General features: G+C 43.3%; 1 protein-coding gene across 2 annotated transcripts in view; it reads left to right on the forward strand.

The window, feature by feature from the left end:
* DOCK1 (dedicator of cytokinesis 1) overlaps window positions 1-20,799 on the forward strand; it is a 364,042-nt gene that overhangs the window by 281,696 nt on the left and 61,547 nt on the right. For both annotated transcript variants that reach the window (XM_066601145.1, XM_066601146.1), the window contains exons 34-38: window positions 5,503-5,588; window positions 5,768-5,924; window positions 10,973-11,013; window positions 13,369-13,459; window positions 17,022-17,141. In XM_066601145.1, coding sequence (XP_066457242.1) covers window positions 5,503-5,588; window positions 5,768-5,924; window positions 10,973-11,013; window positions 13,369-13,459; window positions 17,022-17,141 — 495 coding nt within the window. The remainder of the gene's footprint in view (window positions 1-5,502; window positions 5,589-5,767; window positions 5,925-10,972; window positions 11,014-13,368; window positions 13,460-17,021; window positions 17,142-20,799) is intronic.

The raw sequence follows: 20,799 nt of genomic DNA on the forward strand, positions 1-20,799 counted from the left end.
ACAGAACTTTGTAGTGACATGGAGGAATATTTCAGAAGACTAAGACTGAAAGAATTCTTTCATGATAAAGAGGACACAGGCCTTTCAAGCACACAAACACAGGATAAACTTGGGGCCAAAAAGAAGTCTGATTGGACACCCCCTCCTGGCCGGAATCGCACTTTGGAGAAATACATAGACTCCTTTAGGCACGCGGTGCAATCCACTATACTGGACAAGCATGGAAGTGAAACATTTAATATCAATATGCAGGAAAGAAGGGCCATCCATGCACTTAAGAGCAACAAGGAAATCACCATTAAGCCTGCAGATAAGGGTGGTGCTATAGTCCTCATGAACACATCGGACTACAAAAAGGAAGCAAACAGACAGCTGACGGACACCAGATACTACACCAAACTGAATCAAGACCGGACTCAGAAATATGTGAGGGAATTGAGAAGGGTCATTAGAAGCCTGTCTGTGGGCTCCACAAAACTTCTGGACTTGATACCGGAGAACCTCAAGGTGGGAACATTCTACATGCTTCCAAAACTACACAAAGCTGGCAACCCAGGAAGGCCGATTATCTCAGGTGTGGGAACCCTCACTGAAGGAATCTCAGGATGGGTGGAAGGCATCCTCAAACCACTGGTGAGAAACGCAACCAGCTACCTGCAAGACACCACGGACCTACTGAACAAACTGTCAACCGTAGGTCTCCTCCCCAATGGCACCATCCTGGCCACTATGGATGTGGAATCCTTGTATTCCAACATCCCACACGAGGATGGACTGACTGCCTGCCAGGCGCACCTTGAGGCCAATGGGGTCGCCTTTGATGCAGTGCTACAACTCACAAGATTCATTCTCACACACAATTATTTCTCCTTTGGCAAAGAGAAATTCCTGCAACTCACAGGAACTGCCATGGGCAGTAAAATGGCACCGCAATATGCCAACCTTTTTATGGCAAAACTGGAGAGTGACTTTCTGGCCTCCTGCCCCAGCAAACCATTGGCCTACTTCTGCTACATTGATGACATCATGATCATCTGGACCAACACTGAACAAGAATTAATAAAATTCCATGAAAGATTCAATGCATTCCACCCCACCAAAAAATTGACATTAAGCTACTCGCATACAGAAATCAACTTTTTGGACACCACCATAAAGATTTCAAAAAACTCAATACAGACATCCCTATACCGAAAACCGATTGATCGGCCCACATACCTCAGATGGGACAGTTTCCATCCTAAACACATCAAAAAGTCCATTGTCTACAGCCAGGCCATCAGATACAACCGGATCTGCTCCAACCCAACGGACAGAGAGGAACATTTGTACCATCTTAAAAGAACATTTATAAATCAGGGCTACCATCCCACCTCAATTGATGACCAAATCACCAGAGCCACCAGGATACCCAGAAATCAACTACTCCAATACAAGGAGAAGGAAAGAAACAATCGTGTGCCTCTAGTAGTGACCTACAATCCGCAACTAGAGGTACTAAGGAAAACCGCAAGAAAACTCCACCATACCCTGCACAAGGATGACCGTCTGAAAACCATATTCCCGGACCCTCCGCTTCTGTGTTACAGGCAACCTCCTAACTTGAGGAACTTTATAATCAGGAGTGCATTACCCTCTGACACAAAAAGGAACTTATCCCTGTAATGTAAGGAGCTGTAAGACCTGCTCACATATACTGACTGCGGACAGGATACGGATCCCCAACACACAGCAGGACTATAAGATCCCAGGGACATTTACATGTTCCTCGTCCAATGTTGTGTACCTGATCCTGTGCAGTAAATGTCCTGTTGGGGGTCTTTATGTTGGAGAAACAGGACAGAAACTGAAAGCCAGGATGAGATCTTATCGCCACACGATTAAACACAGAAAAAGGGAATTACCTGTGGCCGAGCACTTCTCTAACCATGGACATGACATAGGAGATATGAGGGTTTTGATATTGAAAGGTGGTTTCAAGTCACAAAACCACAGAAGAATTTGGGAATATAAATTGATAACAACCTTTGACACGCTGAATACTGGGTTAAATTATTCCCCAGGATTTATGCGTGAATGGGAAGTGTGAGACTTGATTGCACAGATAAGACCCCCATCAACAGTAATTCAGGGACCATAAACTTTCACTCCCTTATCAGTGTTTAGCTAAAAATGTTTGTGTATCTCTTGTAGCAATTCAAGCCTGATGACCTCCCCCCCTCCAATAGTAATTTAGGGACCATAAAACTTTCACTCCGCTATCAGTGCCTAGACAAAAAAAGTTTGTTTGCTGTTGCAGAATTCCTTTTAAGTGCGAACCAATCACATCCATATCTGTGCCTTGTCATAAGTATGTATGTTATAAGTGTGTATAAATATGCATGCCTCTTCAGATCCAATCCATAAGCCTGAAGAAGAACCCCTGCGTTGGTTCGGAAGCTCGCTATTATTACATCATGTATTTTTGTTAGCCATTAAAAGGTATCATATCTACAAGATTACGTCGTTTCTCTTGCTGAGAACAATCACATTCTACTAATATCTGATACACTTCAGCTGACATTTCCCTCCAGTCATCCTGCAAATATCTGGTAAGTTCTTTTAAAGAAGATGGATGTTGTTTATATTTCCTGACACAATGTTCCAGTTCGTCCCAAAGATGTTCAGTAGGGTTCAGGTTGGGACCAGTCCAATCATGGAACATTCATATCCCCAAACCTACGTAAAACAGGATTGGATTTATGACCAGGCGAGTTGTCTTATTGGAAGAATGGTTGACCATCATGGCAAAGGTTCACACTTGACAGAAAACCGGTGCACAAATAAACACCCGGTCTCTAACTATGCGTTCTCTTCATCCCTTTCTGACAGGCCTAGTGCCTTAACATATCACAATTCAACATAATCATAGTCCATTTACAATACTTTTGTGGCAGTACAGAGGGCATCTCCCTCCCCCCTCCACCCCCAATGACTTGGTGCCAGAATCCAAAGAGCTTAGGCACTCCTAGCCGAGTGTTTTTACAAAACCTCCTCAGGCACCTCATGATGAATAAGCAGAGGCACCCTTTTTCTGCCAAAAAGAATTTTGCTAAGCCCTCTAGTGGCCATCTCTGCATCACTGGCATTGTACTTCCATTCCAAAAAAAAGTTGAGAAGCTGTGTAAAATGTAAATAATTGTAAAGGAAAGGATAAAAATGCAATGATTTGGGAATCTCATATAACCATATTTTATTCACAACCGAACATAGAACACATATCAGAAGGGGAAGGGAGACATTCTTCAACTTCAATTTAAAAAGTATCTTATTTAGAAATTGATGGCAGCAACACATCTCACAAAAGTTGGGGCAGGGCCGTGTCTAACATTGTGTAGGATCCTCTCTTCTTTTTAGAAGTCTGTAAACCTCTGGGAAGTGAGGAGACCAATTGCTGGAGTTTGGGGAGAGGAATGTTGCCCTTTTCTTGTCTGATGTAGGATTGTAGCTGCTCAACAGTTCTGGGGCGTCTTTGCTGGATTTTCCGTTTCATAACACTCAAAATGTTTTCTATTGGTGGACGGTCCGGACTGCAGGCGGCCGGTTCAGCCCCCAGACTCCTCTTCTGAGAAGCCATGCTGTTGTGATGGGTGCAGTATGTGGCTTAGCATTGTCTTGCTGAAATATGCAAGGCCTTCCCTGAAAGAGACGTTATCTGGGTGGGATCATATGTTCTAAAACCTCTATATACTGCTCAGCATTAATAGTGCCTTTCGAGATGGGTAAGCTGCTCATGCCATGGGGACCAATGCAGCCCCAATACTATTAGAGATGCAGGCTTTTAGACTAAGCGCTGATAACAAGCCGGATGGTCCCACTCCTCTTGAGTCTGGAAGGACATGGCGTCCGTGGATTCCAAAAAGAATTTCACTGTATATTATATATATATTATATAATATAAATTTTCCTTTAAATGACACCTAATAGAGTTAGTTCTGAGAAGGTCTCGTTTGTCATAGTTTTACGTGTTACTTTTGGTTTGCTCATCTCTAAGGTCTCAGCCTTAAAATAACGAAAGGTCAAACCTCTTCATCACACTGTGTACTTTGCTTTATTCACCTTTTAACATTCATCCAAGATGATGAAAACATCGAAGTTTCAGTTCATTTTTGCTCTGAAAAGGTCAAATTTATGACAGTATTTAACATATTAAATTAATCAAGCATACAATTCTGCTGAAAGGTTGTAAACGATAATAGATAATATGTAATTATGGGAAGAGATAATGATAGTAATTTTAATTAAACTTAGATCCTGTTTTCTCTTCTTTAATTATGATAATTTTCTGGAAACTGAAAAGTGAACGGAAAAGAAAAAAATCACAAGAGAATAAAACAATGATGTCAGTACTTCTGAGCCACAATTCCATTAATTCCCACTATAGGCGGTGTCCTCTCCCTGGTGACTCGTTGGAGCAATGTCCTCTCTATAGTGACAAGACGGGGCATTGCTCTCCCTCCATTGGCACCCACTGATGAGTCTTTATCCTCCTGATCTACTCAGTGGAGGGATGTGACCTCACTCTGGCGAGCCGCTGATGGGAGGGTGGCGTCCTCGCCCTGGCGAGCCACTGATGGGAGGGCAGTGGCGTCCTCACACTGGTGACCCACTAATGGGAGTGCAGTAACGTCCTCACCCTGGTGACCCACTAATGGGAGTGCAGTAGCGTCCTCACCCTAGTGACCCGCTGATGGGAGGGCAGTGGCGTCCTCACCCTGGCGACCCGCTGATGGGAAGGCAGTGGCGGCGTCACCCTGGCAACCGGCTGATGGGAGGGCAGTGGCTTCCTCACTCTGGCGCCCGTTGATGGGAGGGCAGTGGCTTCCTCACCCTGGAGACCCATTGATGGGAGGGCAGTAGTGTCCTCAATCTGAAGACCCGTTGATGGGAGGGCAGTGGCGTCCTCACCCTGGAGATCCGTTGATGAGAGGGCAGTGGCGTCCTCACCCTGGAGATCCGTTGATGAGAGGGCAGTGGCGTCCTCACCCTGGAGATCCGTTGATGAGAGGGCAGTGGTGTCCTCACACTGGAGACCCGTTGATGGGAGAGCAGTGTCGTCCTCACCCTGGAGACCCGTTGATGGGAGGGCAGTGGCATCCTCACACTGGAGATCCATTGATGAGAGGGCAGTGGTGTCCTCACACTGGAGACCCACTGATGGGAGGACAGTCTCGTCCGTACCCTGGAGACCTGCTGGTGGGGGGACATGGCCCTCATCCTGGTGATAATTGTTTCTCTGCTCAATTTAATTGTTTTTGGTCTTGTGAGATGTCACATTATTCTGATGTTCTGTCCTTTGTAATAAGTGCCAGATTTTCTGATTTTTGGGATTATTAAATGCTGGATTGAAGAAATATCAGTGTTTTAAACAGGGTTAATAGCCATAGCCATGTAATTCTTAGAAAATTAGTATTTCTTATTCCTGACAATCTCTGTCTCTCTTTTTCCTCTTTTTTTTTCCAGTTTGAGAACGAGATCATCACCAAGTTAGACCACGAAGTAGAAGGAGGGAGAGGGGACGAGCAGTACAAAGTGTTGTTTGAGAAGATGTAAGTGTTGATTAACCGTTAGGAATTATACCCCAGTATAGGCACACGAGACCATAACAGGCAAGTCGCGAACTTTTACAGTTCACTTGTAATTAAAATGTGCTAATGAAGCTCGTGGCTTAAAATAATGCTTAAGTCAGAAACAGGCTGGTAACAAAAGTTTTTTTTTTGTTTTGCAGACTCTTGGAGCACTGCAGGAAGCATAAATATCTGGCCAAGAGCGGAGAGACCTTCGTTACGCTGGTAGTCCGTCTGATGGAGAGACTTCTGGACTACAGGACTATAATGCACGATGAGAACAAGGAGAACCGCATGAGCTGCACTGTCAATGTTTTGGTCAGTGGCAAAAGTATAACTATAGGGCTGGTGTACACATATATCCTTCCCAGATGCTAAAATATGATTGGTTCTCACCAGAAGGAAGACTCAAACTAAAATAAAGAGTCAATAGACTTCCCACCTTAACCCCTTAGTGTCCCTATTGACCAACCAATTTTTGCATTCCAAGAGCTATAACTTTTTAATTTCTCCATCGACATAGCCGGATCAGGGCTTGATTTTTTGCCGGACAAGTTGTATTTTTTAATGGCTTTATTTTGGGGTGTACACAATGTATCGCTTTTATTAATATTTTAAAGGGGATTCGGGGGAAAAAGAAATTCCGCTATTTGTTTTTTGGATTTTATTTTTACGCAGAGTAGATTGTCATAACATTCTCTGAGTCAGCACAAGTCTGGTACTAATAAATTTGTATAGTTATATAGCCTATGAAGCTGAACCTTATAAGCCACCGTACCTGGCAGACCCAGAGGCCATCTTCAAGCCTCCATAGCAACCCATCAGGACCCTGCGATCACCCCACGGGGGTCCGATGATAGGTGTCAGGCCTTTACATGCAACTAGGATCCATGGTTTCTTTGGTTCCCACTGTTAGAGCAAGTGCCGGACTGTCATCAGACAGCTGGGCACCCGCTTCCCTGGCACAGAAGATCTGTGCCAAGCTTTTGATGCAGGGCCATAGAAAGGATTATGAATCAGAATAGGGCCCCTTAACGACCACCGTCAAAAGGCATATGGGCAGTGATTAATGGTCTAATTTTAACCCTTTCCAATCCACTGTCTGACGTCTGAAGACATTATGATTTAAGGCTGTACGGCTCCGATGTTGGAAGACATCCATCGGGGTTCTCTTACTGTATATTGCCAGCCTCTCTGCTGTCTGAGCCTATCCAACGTGTCACCTCATGCAGTACTGGCTTTAGCCAGCAGACAGTGCAGTTGTATAACTGCAGAAAAAGAGTAAGTTCCCCTAGGAAAACCAGGATACAAATTGGATTGGAAAGGGTTTGACCGGTTTAAAAGACCTACTAGTCTTGAGTGTACCTTTTAAGCCGACATTCGGCAAACCAGCCAAACCGAACTTAATTTCGGTCCAAATTACTTTGAACAGAACTGGAACTTCGCCAGTACGCCTAAAACTAGTAACCCTATCCTAAAGGTGTGGTGGTCCTCTAATGTCACTCAGCGGTTAGCACTATTGCCTTGGTCCTATGTTCAAATCTGACCACGGTCAACATCTGCATGGAGTTTGTATTTGTTTGTGTTTCTTCTTCTCTATAAATGTATGCACTATATAAGATGATTATTATTTTTTATCATATTATCACGATTATATTATAATTACTAAGCCAAATCGGAGGACCACCAACACCTTCATTTCGAACCTCAGGCCATTATTTTCAGCCGAATGTACTGGTTCACCAGGCACAAAACAGGGATTGAATGTTTCCGTTCACTCAATACTAGTAACTACAAAATTATCAAGTATCCTATTAGGAAATCGTAAGCAGGGCCCAATTCAGGATCTTTGTCTGTTAGCCAGAGGGGATGTAAAGAGCCTCCCTTACTCTGGAGGACCTGACATGTCTATGTTGGAGACAAGACAATCCATTGATTTCAGTGTGTAATCTATGTAATGCTTCATTTTCCCTGTGGTGGCGCTACAGGAGAATTGAACACTTCCTGCCTGACATTCTCAGTGGGGCACACCGTGATTGGATTATTGTCTGAGGACCCTTGTAACTAAGAGTCCCAGTGTGAACAACCCTTAACACTTTTTTACACATTATATATACATATTTTCCTGCCCCCCAGAGCCTTCACTAAAACAGGTCCATATTATTTCCAACCATTGTATCCCTCTTTCTGATGGCCAGAAAGTTTAGCCCTTCAACTTTCTGATTTACTTTATAATTTCAATTCCTCGACATTTTCAAGAGTGTTTTTAGCCCCTTGCTTTCAGTGAATGGAAACCTTTTTGCTCACATCCATAAACTGAAAACTAATCCTGATCTAGTCTTGCTCACACAGCTGTAGGGTTTGTTAGAGGACCACGCTCTTGTACACTGTAATAGGGTGTGCACCTATGTGAGTAGCCCATCGTCATCAACTCTTAGAAGCATAGACTTAGTTATGGAGCTTGTAGCTTAGATGAGTCGGAGGTCCTGGGAGTTGTCTCATACTCACCCGGTGCCCCAATCCTGCGATGTCCCCAGCACTCCCACACCAGCTTGACTCTCTTCATAAGGCTGTGCCCGTCTCCCATCATCTCTTTGGAGTACACACGAACGGCCTTTTGTAAAGAGTCAACATGCTGTGCGTGTGCTGATTTGGCCGGTGGTCACCACAAGAATGGGGGATCGGGTGAGTACGGGACATAACGTCTCCCGGGCTCTGTCGCCTAGACTATAAGCACCATAACTTTAGTGCTTATAGTTGATGACACGTTCCCTTTAAATAATGAATATTCTCATTCACTGACTGAAGTAGTGTTCTATGTAAACACCAAGTATGTGAGAAAGTTGCTAAATCTTTCATCATGGAATGATTCACCTTGATTTACATAACACAAGAAAACCCCTTTTAACACTACTGATCATTGGTGATAGAAGCATTGACAGGGTTGTGACAGAGTTTTTTTTTTATGCTCAAGGCGGTAGCTTTCATAACAGAAGTTATAGCTGTAGTTAAGAAAGTTGTATGGCTTCTTACTATCATACAAATATTTACTGTATGATTTGCCATTTACTTCTCTCTGAGAATTCCTTTAATAATCACCACTGAAAATACTAAACACTTTTCCTATGGATGACAAATCCTCATGATAGGTCATCAATAATTAATCAGCAGGAGAGCTGTGCCTGCAGTACCAAACCAAGCCACTGCAATACGGACAGTGCTATATGTTTCATCATTGTCGGCACTGACGGTGGGCCTGGGAATCGGCTGATGGGAAGGATTCCCGAGTCGCAGACCCCCACCAATGAGCCATGCTGAGGATAGGTCATCAATCGTAAAAGTCCAGTAGAACTCTTTTAAAGTGACTGTCCTGTTAATTCTTTTTAAGTCCGTACAGGGGATTTTTACCTGCTGTTTTTTTTCTACATTCTCATTGTTTGGTGGCTTATTATCCCAGCTCCAATAGGTCAGAGATGTGACCTGTGACTACACCTTAGCTACAGTGTCTACAGGGAGTCGGCAGTAGTGAATTACATTTAAACTCGTGTTGAATAGTAGTCAGTACTCCGCTGCCGTTATTTACAGGGATTCTGATTTACCCCATATAATGCTCAGCTCCTCCAGTAGGATTTTCCTGACATTTTCTTAGTTGCATTCTTTAGCAAAAGCCATAAACCGCTTACAACACAGGAGAAGGGCCCAAAAATTTCCAAGGCATTATATATTCCATGGAACACAAAAATGTATGAAAAGACCTTTAGAAAATTGGTCCAGAAGGCCTACAGCAACATTAAAGGAGCTGCAGGAATTTCGGGCAAGTCCTGGTTGTGTAGTGCATGTGACATCCATCTCCCATATTCTTCATATGTCTGGGTTGTGGGGTAGGGGGGCAAGACTTGGAAGCCTTCTCTAACAAACAGAAACATCCAAGTCCAGCTATGTTTTGCCAAAAGCTACAACAAGTCTACCTTAAGTATGTGGGAGAACGTGTTATGGTCTGATGGGGCCAAGGGGGAACATTTTGACCATAGTTCCAAGAGGTATGTTTGGCACAAAGACAACACTGCCCATCACCAGAAGACCACCATACCCACAATGACTATGGTGGAGGCGGCATTATGCTTTGGGACTGTTTTTCTGCTGCTGGAACTGGGGCTTTAGTCAAGGTGGAGGGAATTATGTTCCAGATATCAGTCCATTTTGTCGAAAAACCTCCAGGCCTCTACTAAAAAGCTGAAGATGAATTTCGCCTTTCAACACGACGACCCAAAGCAGACCTGCACATCAACAAGAATGGCTTCACCAGGACAAAATCAAAGTTTTAGAGTGGCCCAGCCAGAGCCAGACCTGAATCCAATTTAAAAATATGTGGATTGTCCTGAAGGGGGCGCTACATGAGATGCCCTCACAAGCTGACAGATTTTTAAGGGCTTTTGCAAGGAAGAATGTCAAAGATTGCCAAGTCAAGATGTGCCCTGCTGATAGACACCTACCGAAAAAGACTGAATGTTGTCCTAAAGTCAAAGGGTTCATCAACAAAGGATTAGTTCTAGGGTGTGCGTATTTATGCAACCACATTTTTTTATTTTTCCACTGTCACAGATTTCAGTGTTTTTCAGTGGAATTATACAGATAACGGGCCACATTGGAGGTGGAAGGGCAGAATGATTAGATGGGGTATAACATTATAACTTGGCACAACCCCTTTAACAAAGTATAGGGGATAACTACGGGGATCTCCCTGATCCTGAGAACGGGAGTCAGTCTATCCACGAGTGAATGAAGTGGAAGTCGCACAGGTGCGCTGCCGCTCCGTTCGCTTCAATGACCGTGCCGGATATTGCCAAAACACTTGAACTAGGTAGTCCCCAACGCTGTCCTTAAAATGAATGGAGCGGCACAATCCTTAAGGAATAGTAAACCACCAGCAAGGGACAAAAAGGTCAGATAATTTCTGCAAATATACTGAGGCGGTTAAGGGGGTCACTTTAATGAGGTTGAACTATTGAACATGGGCTACTTGCCCTAATAATTAATTTTCGATTATGTGTCACCTAATGCCATGGGCTTGTTCCTCTCACTTGCGGTTCGGTCTTCTCTGTAAGACGCATTACATTTTAGAGGTCAGAGGCAGAATTCTTTTTTCAAGGATTCCCAGTCTGGAGGAAAGTTTCCTCTCCAGTCCTCCAGTTACTGTAAAGCACAATAAACCCCTCAGGCTAAGTGCAGTGACTCATAGTTTTCTGAATTTACATTCTAACTGACCATGAATATTCATGCACTATTTTTTTTTTTTTTTACTGTATTTTGATGACAGGTTGCAGAAAAGATGAGTAAATGCGCCATTTTTTCTTTTGTTTTCACAGAATTTCTACAAAGAGATTGAGCGAGAAGAAATGTACATTAGGTTTGTAACGTTATTTACATAATAATCGTTTACGCCATCCACACGTAATTAATGAAGTACAAAGTGTTGTGAAAGTCTTTTAATTTGGAACCTCATTATCCAGAATTATTGTAGTTCCCTGGCACCATGCCGGGAATTATGGGGTTAAACCATAATCTCTCCAAGAGGAGAAAGCGAAGAATTGGGGGAGAGACTAAAAAGAATCACTCTGAGTGTTTTTACTATGTCCCAAATCACGACAGCTCTGGCAGCATCCACTGATACATATAGGTTAAAAAGACCTGACCATTAGGTTCTAGATTACTGGAATTTGTATTCATACCCAGGGTTCCTACTTAATTAGTAGATGCATCAAACTTGTCAATTAGGATTACCCACTGACCTAAAATCTACTAGTCTGGCCTCACATAGTCCTGGTTGGTATGTGACTGTTGTATCGATTTAAAGGTCACCATAAAAGGTCACCTAAATGAATGTTAAGCAAACCTGTCATTTTGGTGGGTCTGGCCGACCATCTTTAGCAGGGTTTTCCAACTCCAGTACTCAAGACTCTCAACGGGTCATGTTTTCCATAGTACTGTAGAGGTACATTTTTCTGCTGCTCTGCTGTTTGCAACCCACTTTCAGGCAGGAGTCATATCGCAGGCCTAGTATTCTACCAGTAGTTCACTGCCTTGTACTTCTATTCCCTCATTACTCATACTGCATTGGACTGTCTCTGGTCCAATCAGCAGGAAAGCAGCAGCTGAATGGCTGCCCCTCTGTTGTCCCAGGACGATTGTAGGAGTTGGGTATTATCGACATTCTGGCCAAATGATTAGTAAACACAAAGTAATATGTGTGCGAGCTATGACAGCAGGAGAAGCAGAGAATGTGGAGATTGTTTACACAGTGTCTGCAGACCTGTCAGCCTGTGAGTCTAAGGCCCAATGTCCACAGGCGGATTTTATTTGCGGAATTTGCGCAGATTTGAGCCGTGGATCGCCGCTCATAGAAATATATGGAGCTTCTGTGATTGATTTTAGGTCCGCGGATTTGATTTAATGGTATTTGTTTACTATCCGCGTGGATCTAAAATCGCAGCCTGCTCCATTTTCATTGCGGTTCTGGCTCAATTGAAGTCTATGGGAGTCGCAGATTTGCTGCGGATTTGAAGGTTAGAAGTAATTAGGGAGGTGGGGTTGCTGATTTTTTTCTGCGCAGATGATCCACACTGCATCCGCGTACATCCGCGCAGAAAAAAAACACAATCCGCGATCACCCGCAAGCATTTAAAAACCATTTTTAAGCATTTTATAAATGATCCGCAGTGCATCCGTTGCTGATAGGCGCATCTGTATCCGCAGCGGATACACTGCGTGCCGTGGACATTAGGCCTAAGGGAGCTTAAGCTGTGAAGATAGCCTCTACCCCACGGCTAAGAAAACGTCCCAGTGTCCTAGTTAGTACAGAAGCTCAATAACTAGCAGGTGGGGAATTGCAGAGAAGCTGGAAGGAAAACCCCTAGTGACAGCCACTTCAGCCTTTATTACCAGCGGTGAAACGAGAACGTTTTTAATGAAACTATAATAGAAGATTTATGAGATGCACGCAGACTATAAGTTGAGCATAAGTTGTCTGAAAAGTTAGTGCCCCTGTAAGCCACCACCGGAAGTGTCTGTCAGAGGTTTATTCCCCTCTATTGAGAAGATGTGACACGCGGCCACGCATTCATGCGTATGGGGGGGTATGAAGGAATGGCGACCTCCATCTAAGGTGTATGGCTGCCTTAAAGCGTCCCTCCAGTTTCAGAAAAACCAAGACCGCTACAACTCTTTTCTTACCACCTGATGGGCACTGTGCATTGGGAGTGCATATCCAAGACACTAATGTGCTCTGGTTGCTACACAACGCTCATGTGATCAACACTGACCAATCAAAGCAGCAGGTAGTGTCTTAGACTACTGATGCACTACCAATGCACAGTGTCCATCAGGTAGTCTGAGAAATTGAGCGGCCATGTGATTTGTCTGGGATTGGAGGGTCACTTTCAAAACATAATGATTTCACTTAGAGCCTCAAGTTAGGAAAGCAAGAGTTAAAAAAAAAAAAAAAAAAAAAAAAAAAAAAGGTTCGGTTTCAAAAATGACAAACATTAAAAGGTTTTGTTTATATTAACAGCCCTTCTTGCATCTGCATGAGAGAAGCCGCGGGTTCTACTTTCACATTGCTGTGTGTGTGTGTGTATATAATATATATATATATATATATATATATATATATATATTAATTATATAATATTTTGCATATTGATTAAAATTTAACAAGGAGCGAAAATCCACATTTACTAAAAAAAAAACCTTTTTTGATTTTTAGGTATTTGTACAAGTTATGTGACCTGCACAAAGAATGTGATAACTACACGGAGGCCGCGTTCACGCTACTACTACACGCCAAGCTTCTAAAGGTACAGAACAGGAACATCTACAAAGTAGCATCCTCTGATATCCTCTTCTTGTATTTCTTATGCACACAAGGACCTGTCGGGGTCTAAGGCCAAACTCCAGTCTGTATTTACCAAGAGAATACATAAAAATACATAAACCATAAAAACTAGAAGCGAACAATAAATAACCGCAGCTGTTTTCCCTTTTTTTAATATCGGTGGTATTTTATTTAAGGACTTGTTATCTGACTGCATGCAGAGGCGTTAAACTGCTGCACTTTCCGATTTCCAGAACTGTCGCCGCTCTTCCCATAAAGAACATTTTGTTCAGAATGGCTTTAGAAATGGAGATCACTCGTAAAGTTCTGCTACTTAGTTATAAAACGTCTCATGAGACGTAACATTTTTATGAATATTTCTAGGAGTGTTTCTCACGGAGTCGTCGGCTATAAATTGTACAGACAAGGTCCATTTCATCTGCAGGTTCCTGGAAAATAATCAGGCTAGATTTATACATGTTCATCAATAAGATCATTCACTGGGAACGTCGTTTTATTTAGCTGCATCCACCGTAATTCATCTCTGTGATTAGTAGTGGAAGAGTCCTAATGGTCAAATATTAATTGCTGCACACTGAAGACTACTGAGCATATAAAATGTATGGGAACCTCACTCGACTGCAGAATGTTTCTAGAATGGAGATTTACCTACTAAATTTGCCAAGCAAACTATTTATTTTAGCATTTATACGGTGCCTGAAAATATCGTGTGATATTAAAGGGGTATTCCGGACTATTAGGTTCATTGTATGCATTAAATATGGAAGCTCCCCCTTGTGGTGGCTGCAGGCAGACAGAATTTTATCATTTAACTCTTCATTGGGAATTAGCTGTTGCGCACCAGAAAATGGTCATACAAAAGTTACACATTTTGGTGGAAGCCTCATTTGCACAAAACTTTATAGCTTTTTTGTCATTTTTTGCTCATTACTTTTTCAAAGTGGCAAAGAAAGTCTAACGAGAGGATCAGGGAATCACGTGACTTGACAAATTTACCATAATTCATGCCATAAATTGGCCTAAATTATAGCACAAATCCATGACTGCTTATAGCAGGTGTAATGTTTTTTTCAGTCTGTCAAAGAATGTGACAAATTTATTTAGAGGCTGGCAACTTTGAATATATTTGTCACGTTTTACTGCAAGATGCTGTAAAAATGGAGTCTTCCCATTCTAGACACTTATCATCTTGCTACAAGGTAGGGAATAAATGTCTGAAAGTCTGGTATCTGATCGCTGTTACCTTATCTCCTCCCCCCCCCCCCCAGCCAACCCCAAACTGATTCACCTGAATACGCCATATTAACCCTTTCTAATCCACTGTCTGACGTCTGAAGACATTCTGATTTAAGGCTGTACAGCTCCGATGTCGGAAGACGTCCGGCAGGGTATTCTTACTGTATATTACTGGCAACTCTGTTGTCGAGGGCCTCTCCAGCATGTCCCAAACCGCAGTACTGGCTCTAGCCAGCAGATGCCTCCATTCTACAATGGCAGAAAGAGAAAGCCCCCTAGGAAACCCTGAATCCAAAATTGGATTGCAAAGGGTTAATGGCGTGGAGTTGCACATCCCGACTGCTGCTCTGTTTATTTTGTGCGATAAAGGGAGATTGCCAAATTCATTGATCTCCTCCTATCCCTTAGAAATCAATACACACTACTGCTCCATTCCGATGGGACATTGAGTGTACCGATCTCATGATCACTGAGGGTCTCATTGATAGGAAACACAGCAATCAGACATTTATTTTATGGATATGAGATAAATTACTTTAAAGGGGTGTTTACAGGGTTATTTATTTTTTTTTAGTAAAAGTGTATTCTAAATGCAGTAAAACAACAAATGGGTACTGTTTTATTATGTCTCCACCGGAAGCTAGAGGTGGAGACATAATTGTGCTGGGTTGACATGCAGGTGACTCCCCCCAGCTTGTGATTGGCTGACCCCACTGTCATGCTATCTCAGTGTCTCTGCTCTCATGTGCAATCCGGAAACCGCTGTTGCCACTGTGCCGTTGAATGCTTGTCCCCGCAGCTCTGCCATCGCCGGCTGAAGGCTAATCTGCCCTCCGGCTAATGATGATTATTTTTCCCCCTGCTAGTGGAACGTCTGGTCCCTGCTGCTGTGACTCACCAACCTGCCATTGACCGTCTCCCGTCGTGCAGCTATCGGCGATGTGCTTTGGTCCCACATCTCCCCAGCGATTGCCGATGTGCTCCGCTCCTCCGTTGCTGTCAGTCAAGACCCAGGGTCGGGACACTGACAAGAGCTGGGTCCGGACGGCACATGAGATCTGAGACCCACACATGGCAGAGCAGTGGGGACAGCCGATCTACGGGACAGTCACACCAGCGGGGTCTGCACGGCACATGAGAGTCGGAGATGGCAGGGCAGCAGGGACAGGCAATTAACGGCACAGTGGCAATAGCGTGGTCCGGACGGCACATGAGAGCAGATACATGGAGATGGCATGACAGCGGGGACAGCCAATCACAAGCTGGGGGCGTCACCTGCATGTCAACCCAGCCAAATGATGTCTCCACTCCTAGCTTCTGGTGGAGACATAATACAACAGTACCCAACAAATATGCATAAAATAACATCTTCCCACTGTGTCCCGCGCTGCCCCTCCTGGCCTCCCATCTAACTTCACGTTTACAGGTTTCCCTGGCTTTTTAATGGGATGTCACAGCTGACGACTGTTATTAGTTGCAGTACCTGTGACTTCCTGTAAACCGTGCGGGCCTGTAGCCTGTAAACAAACAGTAACGGAGAACTGAGCGGTGGTACGGTGAGTATGTGTATTTGTTTTTTTTACTGCATTCAGAACACACTTTTGCAAAAAAAAAAAAATTTTATATATATATATATATATATATATATGTGTATATATATATATATATGTATATATATATATATATATATAAATAACTTGGTACACCCCTTTAAGACCAGGGTATGAAATGCTGGTCTTGGTAAATTTCCCCTCTATGATTAGCAGAGGATTTGCAACTGTGTATCAGAAAAACTGAAATCCAACCGCTATAGAGGAATTTAAATAAAATGAAGCAATAAAGAGTGTTGGGTCTACGACATCCAGAGTAACGCCGTACGGTAATCATAAATTACTCTGAAATGCATCTGACGTTCCCTCCATAATCACTTCAATTCTTTTCCAATTAGTTGTACATTTTTGCACCGACGACTGAAAATCAAAATGTTTGTAAACCGTTCAACAGAGATCTAATATTTTGGTTGATTGAAAACGCTTATTTGTATCTAATTATTTACATTTTTGTTGATGGTTTCTCGAATCTGATAAAAAGTACATTTTTCCTTTAATCTGGGGGTGGCAGAATTCACTGCAGTAGAGCTTATATTGTATGGAGATGGAATTGACTAGATGTCGTATCCTATGGGCTAAGAAACGCCGACTTTCCTTATCTAGTAATGTTCTCTTGTTTTCTTATTTTTTTTAATTACACACCTACCAAACCCTCTCGGTGACTTGTTCTCCATCAAGTGGTCGGAGGAGGCTTGTGCCGCACATCTGACTCAACGGGACGGTTACCAGGCAACTACACAAGGACAATTAAAAGAACAGCTGTACCAGGAGATTATCCATTACTTCGACAAAGGAAAGGTAATAAGAGAATGTGCTCCCGATAACATTCCAACTCTTCCATTTATTTCCTCTCTGTATTCGTAATCCATCGCGCAAAACATGTTGGTGAAATTTTACAACGCCTTTACTGCCTGCATAAAATATAGCAAATTCCCAAACCACTAAAACAAGCAGCGTAATATTGTTTTCACTTGATGGAAGGTAAATGGTGACATAATTTCTCCTTTGAAATGGCATCCAGATGCTTGTAAAAGTAACGGCGTGGCCATCGTAAAGTTATTGACTCAAGGAGTGCCGTAATACTGCGGTGGAAGGTCCCTGGTTAACGGCAGATAGATTGACTTAGCCGCAAGTTGGGCCAATGTGAATAGAGATATCCAATGCTTGGAATAATAAATAGAGATGAGCGAGTATACTCGCTAAGGCACATTACTCGAGCGAGTAGTGCCTTAGCCGAGTATCTCCCCGCTCGTCTCTAAAGATTCGGGAGCGGCGGAGGAGAGCGGGGAGGAGCGGAGGGGAGATCTCTCTCTCCCTCCGCTCCCCGCCGCAACTCACCTGTCACCCGCGCCGGCCCCCGAATCTTTAGAGACGAGCGGGGAGATACTCGGCTAAGGCACTACTCGCTCGAGTAATGTGCCTTAGCGAGTATACTCGCTCATCTCTAATAATAAGTTATCCATCAAAGTGTATAAAGATATGCACCCTCAAAAGCTGATGAGATGTCTAAAATGGGACAGTAAGGATGTGGCTGTTGATTAAAATGACTATATAAATATAGGAAAATGGCGTCGTGACATGTTAGTCTTCAATGATGCATCAGTGAGTCTTGACTTGTAAAAGGTGGAAGCCTTGGACCAATGAGCGAAATGAAGATTTCTGGGTGCGGTCAAAGAAAGGGAAAGTTATACGGGTGGTCTCCCTTCCAAGGTTTTTCTTTAACCCCATTCTTCATTTGGGCATACAAGTGATACTAGACACAACAGTTGTGCCCACACATTCACCACCGGGAAGGCAACTGTGACTGACTGCCTTATTCTCACTAGACTTCCCCGACCCTGGATATTTAAAGGGTATTCCTATCTTGGGAATCCTATTTTAATGTGTTCGAAATTGCAAAATAATGCACTCATCCATAAGATGTTTGTTTCCAAAATGCTCCATTCCGTCGATGTAGAGTCCTTAAATATAAGAAACAAGGGTCTGTCTATCACATTACTTAAAGGGGTTTTGTCATTAAAAGATAAAATTATCTAAACTTACTTATCCCTTCCCTGTCAAGACTCCTTGTCACATCTTCTCCTGGTCGAGCTTCTCCAGTGCCCCAGGTCAGCTCACTTTAGGCTGGGACCAGCTTGTTATGAGGGCTGGTTATCACAAACTCCTTCCTGCTGGGTCAGTGAAGGTCACATCCCTGTGCTGTAGCTTCACTGCCTAGGAAGGAATTGTAATCTATTTCAGAGACAGCTCGCATGAGCAATTTCTGAAGAAGATAGGCAGTCCTGTACGTAACCTCACAGGAAGGAGCAGAATCAGGCAAGTGGAGGTGAAGTGAGCACCTAGACTGCAGGAGACAGGAGAAGATAAGGGAGGGGAAGATCTTGTAAGTAGACTGATGGGGGAGGAATAGATAAGTATAGCTTTTTTTTTTTTAGTGACAGAACCCCTTTAATTCTCCTACGACGGTGTATGCCATCGGGACTGGAGATTTGTCCATTTTAATCTTTTTAAGGCTGCTCCGCACTTTTTCCTGGGTCAAGCTGGTGATATTCAGTGGAGAGTTTACTGTATCACTCGGTTTGCTTCAGTCCTCTTCTGTTCCATCTGCCTTCCATTTCTCGACGGAAAGAAAAGACTGAAACGCAGGACTGGTTTTCTGTGCAAAAAAAGCTCCAGGATAGAATGGAGCTTTCAGATTTTTTTTGTTTTTTTTTATTTAACATTGTACTCAAATGGAAAGTATTCAGTTTGTATCTGTGCCTGTGTAGTTGTGGAGCTAGAGCCAAAAAAGCAGATCCTACAAATAAGAAGCTGATGCAAATGGAACCTAACTATTATGATTGTCTAAGGATCTGCTCAACAGATCCTTCAAAGTACCGGGCCGGTTTGCTTCAGTTGTTAATGTCAGTTTTTTACATTGTGAAAAGAAAAAAACTGATGCCTTAACAGTAGATAAAAAGACTAAGATGTGAAGATGGCCGAAGATAAAGGGGTTGTGCCAAGATATAAAGTTGTCCCCAATACACAGGATGGGGGATAACTTTACGATCAGTGATGTTCTGACCGTTGGGTCCCTTACTAATCCTGAGGATGTGGGTTCTGAAAGGTCTTCTATTGATGCAGCAGAGATCACGCATGTGCTGCACCACTTCATTCATTTTAATTGGACCAGTGGAAATTGGCAAGTGCTTGGCAATTCCTGCCACCCCACCCACCCCCATTGAAAAGTATTAACCCCTTGAGTGGCACGCCCGGAAATTTTCCGGGACGAGCTCCACTGCTCATAGCGACATAGCCCGGAAGATTTCCGGGCTATGTATCACTATGGGAGCTGCAGAGCACAGTGCCACAAGCTGTGACAGTGTGCTCTGCCTGCACAGACCCACACAGAGCAGTGCAAGGGCTTTGAAAAACCAGCAGAAGATATTGCCGACATGTCGGCAATGTCCTGCTTTGTTTACAAGTTGCCATAGAGACCATCGGCTTGTCAGAAGCAAGCCGATGGTCTCTGTGGCAGGGAGAGCTGGTGCTTGGCTGTCAAAGGACAGCTAGGTACCAGCTCTTACAGCAGAGATCAGAGAAAACCTCCGATCTCTGCTGTGTTAACCCTTTACATGCTGCAGTCTATGTGACTGCAGCATGTAAAGGGTTGTCACTGCAGCATGTAAAGGGCTGTCACCATCGGACCCCCGGAATGTGATCAGGGGTCCTGATGGGTCCCTGTGGAAGTCCCCTAAAGGGACAAAAAAAAAAAAATTAAAAAAAAAAAGTAAAAAAATTATTAAAAAAATTTAAAAAACACTTGTCTCCCTTTACTTTGTAAAAAATCAAAAATACAAATCACACATGTGGTACCCGTGCGTCGTAATGACCCAGAGAAGGAAGTTAATGCATTATTTAACCCCTTAATGACATGGCCCCTTTTTTTCTTTTTTCCCCATTTCTTTTTTTCCTCCCCCCTGTTTAAAAAATCACAACTTGTCCCGCAAAAAGCAAGCCCTTATATGGCCATGTCAATGGAAAAATGAAAAAGTTATGGCTCTTGAGACGCAACTGCAAAATTAGTTGAAATTCAATGATTAGACCATTTTAAAAAACCTGCCCTGGTGGGCACGACAGGGTGGTAGGAAACCCGCCACTCAAGGGGTTAAATGGCAGTGTGCATGCACAGCCTCTGTTCCTTTTATATGGTGGCCTTCGGCATTCCTGTTTTGGGGGTCTGTGGGGTCCCAAAGGTCATATGTCACCAATAATAGTTATCCCTTATTCTTTAGATAGTTGACAACTTTACATCTTGGCACAACCCCTTCTAAAGGAGTTTTTCACCTTTGCCCCAGGGTTGGGAATGGTGTCAAAATAATAAAATGGCCCTTATTCACCCTTCCACAGTGCCTCCAATCCAATGCCAACAACTCGGTCCCCTGTGCTCTATTCCCCACGGAAACAAGAAGCTATG

Source organism: Eleutherodactylus coqui, chromosome 4 (genome assembly GCF_035609145.1).
Source record: "Eleutherodactylus coqui strain aEleCoq1 chromosome 4, aEleCoq1.hap1, whole genome shotgun sequence".
In the NCBI taxonomy this organism is placed as follows: Eukaryota; Metazoa; Chordata; class Amphibia; order Anura; family Eleutherodactylidae; genus Eleutherodactylus; species Eleutherodactylus coqui.